The sequence below is a fragment of the Microtus pennsylvanicus genome, chromosome 2, assembly GCF_037038515.1.
Source record: "Microtus pennsylvanicus isolate mMicPen1 chromosome 2, mMicPen1.hap1, whole genome shotgun sequence".
Classification (NCBI taxonomy): Eukaryota; Metazoa; Chordata; class Mammalia; order Rodentia; family Cricetidae; genus Microtus; species Microtus pennsylvanicus.
In genome coordinates this window covers 83,383,420-83,389,530 of record NC_134580.1, presented here as the reverse complement: position 1 = coordinate 83,389,530, position 6,111 = coordinate 83,383,420, and the positions used below count along the sequence as shown (strand labels likewise).

The 6,111-nt window shown below is 33.8% G+C and overlaps 1 protein-coding gene across 1 annotated transcript; it reads left to right on the top strand.

Moving 5' to 3' along the window:
• Positions 1-4,162: 4,162 nt before the first annotated feature.
• On the top strand, positions 4,163-5,134 carry LOC142844959 (olfactory receptor 4F3/4F16/4F29-like). The gene has a single exon (XM_075963733.1). It carries the CDS (start codon positions 4,163-4,165, stop codon positions 5,132-5,134), a length of 972 nt encoding a protein of 323 aa, XP_075819848.1.
• The last annotated feature ends 977 nt before the right edge of the window (positions 5,135-6,111 follow it).

The window sequence follows — 6,111 nt, the reverse complement described above, 5'->3', positions numbered from 1 at the left end:
ACTCTGGAAAGCAGTGTTTCGGTTTCTCAGGAAATTCGGGATCAACCTACCCCTGAATCCAGCAATACCACTCTTGGGAATATGCCCAAGAGAGGCCCTATCATACAACAAAAGTATATGCTCAAATATGTTCATGGCAGCATTGTTTGTAATAGCCAGAACCAGGAAACAACCTAGATGCCTCTCAATGGAAGAATCATGAAGAAAGTATGGAATATATACATATTAGAGTACTACTCAGCAGTAAAAAACAAGGACTTCTTGAATTTTGTATACAAATGGATGGAAATAGAAAACACTATCCTGAGTGAGGTAAGCCAGACCCAAAAAGAGGAACATGGGATGTACTCACTCATATTTGGTTTCTAGCCATAAATAAAGGACATTGAGCTTATAATTCATGTTCCTAGAGAAGCTAAATAAGAAGGTGAATCCAAAGACAAACACATAGGCATCCTCATGAATATTAACCTTCATCAGGCGATGAAAGGAGACAGAGACAGAGACCCACGTGGGAGCACCGGACAGAAATCTCAAGGTCCAAATCAGGAGCAGAAGGAGACGGAGCACGAGCAAGGAACTCAGGACCACAAGGGGTGCACCCACACACTGAAACAATGGGGATGTTCTATCGGGAACTCACCAAGGCCAGCTGGCCATGTTAACTTTTAAACTTTCAAATTCATGTAGTTTATTGATACCATAATAATACTGGGTTTTTTTGTCTTCTCCTTAATATTATACTGTGAGCTACAGAAATTCTTTGGTCAAATAGACCAAAACAAAATACTCTAGAGAAAAGAATTCTATAACCACATGATGCTTTTAAATTGCTATGTTTTTAGAATATACCTTGTCTGTGGCCTCTTGAGGCATATAATTAGCTTCTTATCTCCCTAATGGAAGATTCCATATAGCATTTTATGTGAGGGCACACAGAGAAGCCTGTCTCTGCTAAGATGATGTTGTTATCATTCAGGTAAAATGCATGGACGGAAATAAACCTAGCAATGCTTGGGTGGCTAATTCCCAAATGCTAGTTTGTGCTTGGAATTACTGTGGATAAGAGTCACATCTTAAAGGGCTTGAGGAAGACAAGCAAAGTAGAGAGCAGTCAGGAAAAGGAATTGAACGCACAGGAGGATAGCTGATAAACAGTAACTGAAGTATTGGCAAAGGCTAAGTAACCGACTGCCTATGAGCTAGACCCTCATTGTAAATGGCCTTGAGAAGCCAAACAACCTTGTAACATTTTCTACTAAGTTTATGTAGAAATATAATTAATCATTCTTTGTCCGCTTATAACTGGTTTAATGAATGATATAATACCTACAAACTGGTAACTAATGAAATATCAATGATACGTATAATCGTTTGCAGTTTTCTTCTTTCTTACTTTTAAAAATAGGTTGAGTGTGAACAACTCACCTTCTACAAAATGTTTGATGGATATTCTGTAAAACAAATGCAAATTTCTGAGATATTTTCATGATCTCAGATTGGAAGAGTGTTATGAAAACCTGACCAGAAGTAAATATTAACATGACAACAAAAGCCTCAATGTTGAAAATATATGTTGTGATAAAATGTCATTTTAATTTCAGAACAAAATGGTATTTAAAATATAAAAGGTTTAATTATTTTCTTGCTTTCATCTGTGGTATAAGATATAAAGTTTGAATGTTTGAATTAATTTCATTCTGATCAGTGTTCTTATCAGGAAGACTAAAGATGTATGAGGTGACTTTTACCTAATTATGTATTTGAATAAGATACAGAGCTATTTATATCTCCCAAACTATTAAATAAATGTAGTCATGTCTTAAATTAGGCCAACCATATTTGGTTAGGTTTCTTTGAATTTAAGAACTGCTTTGAAAGTATAAGCATTGTCAAAATACAGACAGATTCAACTGAGGGGAATAAGTTCATAATTTAAATATTTTTGCACATTTTACAGTAAACTTTCTCAATTTTCTATCCCTATTATTTACCAATTTTTCAAATTTCATAGTCTTCCTATGAACATTCTACATGACCTAGATTTAGATTTTTTCTTTATTCTTATTTATCCCTTTATTACTGCTTTTTGAAGACTGAGAATAATTTAGTGTTTGTAAGAAAATTACCCCAGGGAAGACAACTTTTAAATCTCAGCAGTACTTTAGGGGAGGAAGGAGAGAGAGGGGCAGAAGAAAGATAGAGACTGAGAAAGAAGGTAAGAATGTGAAGGAGAGACAAAGAGAGAGAGAATTAGTTAAGGTGACATGGAAATCAAGTACATGAAGGGAAAAGAACTTTAAAGGATGAGTAAGGAAGCCCTGAGAACCAGAGGAAGTATGCTTAAGACAGGCTTGGGCAGAGTTAGAATGCTTAAAGAAAAGATTACAGTTCATTTTCTTTATCATTTCATAATTCTATCCAATCTCTAATATTATATAATCATGTATATTTTGTAGTTTTAAAAAACATAAATAGAGAATTTTCAAATTTCATTAAATATGTATTTATTTTTCCCTCATTTTCTAGGTTTTCAGAGTTTAAACTTTGGTATGCACTAATGAGAAGACAAATGTGAATTGAGCTGTATAGAGGTTGCTGTTTGAGAAATGAACCAATGAATTCAATTTTTATTGAGTACTAAACATATATATGATGTTCTATGACAGCAAATGCACCAATTTCACATTCGATATGTTGTGTTGTATTCTTGTTGAAATGATGTGAATAATGTAATGTATTCATCAATGGGAGACAAGTTGTACATTTTGAAACATATTTGGTCATGGTAGTGTGATGCCCTCTGCTTATTCATATTCATTAATGTTTTTGAGTAATCTCATGAATTGGTCACTGCTATGAGCAAGAGGAAGAAATGAATTGTTATGTTAGAATTAATTAAATATCCACAAATGTAGCTCTTAACTATTGTGGACATGATAAAATATTTATGTCTGCCTCACTCTGTCCTGCCCAGTCCTTACTGAATGCATGAGTGTGATCTGTGTTTCATTCCTATAACTTCACTGAAGTAACCATTTTAATTTGTTTAACAAAAAGAAAACTCAAGGTTGACTGCTCAGCATCTTTTCAAATGGTAGACAGCACATAGCTGATTAATCACGGTTCCTGAATATAAAGAAAAGATGATGTATGCTATGCTGTTTCTTCTCTAAATAAAATAAAACTACAAATAATACAAATCATTTCACAGGATTAGGATAAAAGGATTCTTACATTTTTTTGTTTTTATATCTGTGCCTTTACAATTAACGTGTCTATAAATGTTAAATGAACAAAGGTTGTTCATCATAATATTAATTTTTAAGAGTAATAGTACAACAAAATTGGAAACATATTCATATAATGTTTTCTTCTGTTTATATACCCTTAAGGTGAGAATTTTTATATTATATGGTATTTCTCTTTTAATCATTTGCATCTCTTCTCTTGTCTTCTTTTTTTACTCTATACCCCAACCCACTTCTCTTTTTGTATTATACTATTAAGGATAAAGCCAATATAAAGAAATAAAATGTTAGACAAGCACACCTATACTGTGCTGCAAATTTAAACTGTACTTCAGTTTTTGAAAACTTTTCATACTTTTTTCTTTAATGAATGTGTTAATTTAAATGTCATCAACAGTTTGTAAAAATATTCTCTTTTTAAAGGTTCATTTAAAAATTACTTGTATGTGTTCTTGAGATTAAGTTCATGTTTCATGTTTGTGGAAATTTATGGAAACCAAGAGGTGTCATTTGACTTTGGGGAGCTAGAACTCTAGGCTATTTTAAGCTACTTGAATGGAGGCTAAGAACAAAACTAGGGTCTTTTGAAATAATAGCAAGTGCTCTTAACTGATGAGTCATCTCTCCAAGCCCTAATATCCCCTTTTAAAACCCATCAAACCTTATTTTCTTTTGAGTTTTGATAAAAACTTTTGCTACAGGTGTTAAGTCATAATTCAAACTAATTTATAAATTTCAGATTATTGATTGTGTATAGAACTTCCTTCTCTCACACTACTTACATTAAAGTCAGTTTCAATGCTGCAGTAAAATAGATTTTCATTACTAGGAGATTCTCCTATTCTATTTATAAAATTATAATTTACAGTTTCTCACATTTCCTCCTTCAGGTAGTACTGCAAACAAAGCCAATGGAAGGAAAGAATCAGTCTGTGGTGTCAGAATTTGTGTTCCTGGGACTCACCAAATCTTGGGACATCCAATTATTCCTTTTTGTGTTCTCCTCCATGTTTTATGTCGTAAGCATGACAGGAAACTCCCTCATCGTGTTTGCTGTGGCTTCTGACCCTCACTTACACTCTCCCATGTACTTTCTGTTGGCTAACCTCTCCTTCATCGACCTGGGTGTTTCTTCTGTTGCGTCCCCCAAGATGATTTATGATCTGTTGAGAAAGCATAAAGTCATCACTTTTGGAGGATGCATCACCCAAATATTCTTCATTCACTTCGTTAGTGGTGTGGAGGTGATTTTACTCATAGCCATGGCCTTTGACAGATATGTGGCCATATGTAAACCTCTCCATTATCTGACGTTTATGAGCCCAAAAATGTGCATCTTGTTTTCAGTGGCCTCCTGGGTGGCTGGCTTTATCCATTCTCTCATTCAATTGGCTTTTGTAGTAAACTTACCATTTTGTGGACCAAATGTCTTGGACAGCTTCTATTGTGACTTTCCTGGGTTCATCAAACTTGCCTGTGTAGATACATACAGTACATACAGACTGAAATTACTAGTCTCTGTCAACACTGGATTTATGTCTGTAGGTTCCTTCTTCATACTGATCATTTCCTATATTATCATCATATTTACTGTTCAGAAACATTCTACAAGTGGCTCCTCTAAGGCCCTGTCTACACTTTCAGCTCATGTGACCGTAGTGGTCTTATTCTTTGGTCCTGTGATGTTCATCTACACACGGCCTTCTTATTTCACACACTTGGATAAATTTCTGTCCATATTTGAGGCAGTTGTCACCCCCATTCTGAACCCTGTGATCTACACATTCTGGAATCAAGAAATGAAAAAGGCAATGATGAGAGTATTTAAACATATAGTGGGCTGTAGACAAATAATTAAACGCTTGCACTCTGATCATTCTTAATTGCATATAAATGTTCATTGTTAACCAGTATTAAAGAAAAATATTTCCTTGAAAATATTGGTATGCTTTGTCACATTCATATATATTCTGCTTTGTCTTATACTTAGTAAGAATGACAATATATTATTTGCTTAAATAGTAAAAATGTAACAAATCTAAATTCATATGCAATAATATTTTCTTGAAGAAAGCTCTTAGACACAGCCGAGGGGATGTTGTTTTGAAGACTTCAGGTAAAGGAATATTTTCGCTCTACTTTTCCAAGAATTATTCTCTTTAATTATGTTTCTTTGTATTCTATATGTGCAAGTGCCTCAAATACTTGTAAGCAGAATTCAAGAAATACCAAATATTATTTGTTAGGACTCATTTAGCTTCATTCATATTTACAAGGGTGGTCCAACATGCTTAAATCAATAAATGTGTTTTATCACATGAAGAGTCTCAAAGTCAGAGACTGCATGATCACATCTGAAAATGTAGAAAAACAACCTTTAATTCAGTTCATGATTTCATGATTACAGTCATGAATGAGCTATTATTAGAAGGGAGCTTTCTCAACACAATAAAAGCTATACTCTATAAATTAACAACTAACAACATGGCAAATGAAGAAAAGGTTTTGTGACACTTTATTTAAAATCAGAAGAAAGATATCCTGCTGTTATTCAATAATAGGATTTGATTCTTAACTAGAGCAATAAGACAACAGAAAGTATTAAAATGGTATTGAAACTCTGAAACTGTCAGTGGAGAAAGTGCATAGGTTTATTTGGTACTTTTGTTGCTGTGACAAATACCATGAACAAAAGCATCTAATGGAAGGGTTTGTATTGACATATGTTTTCAAACGGGAAGCCTATAATGAAAAAGAAAGCATTGCAGCAGGTGTTGCAGGAGGAAGCATGCCCATCTAGCTACCAATAACACACAGATAGTAGAGAATGAACTAGAAGTGAAGTTATAATCTTTCATGA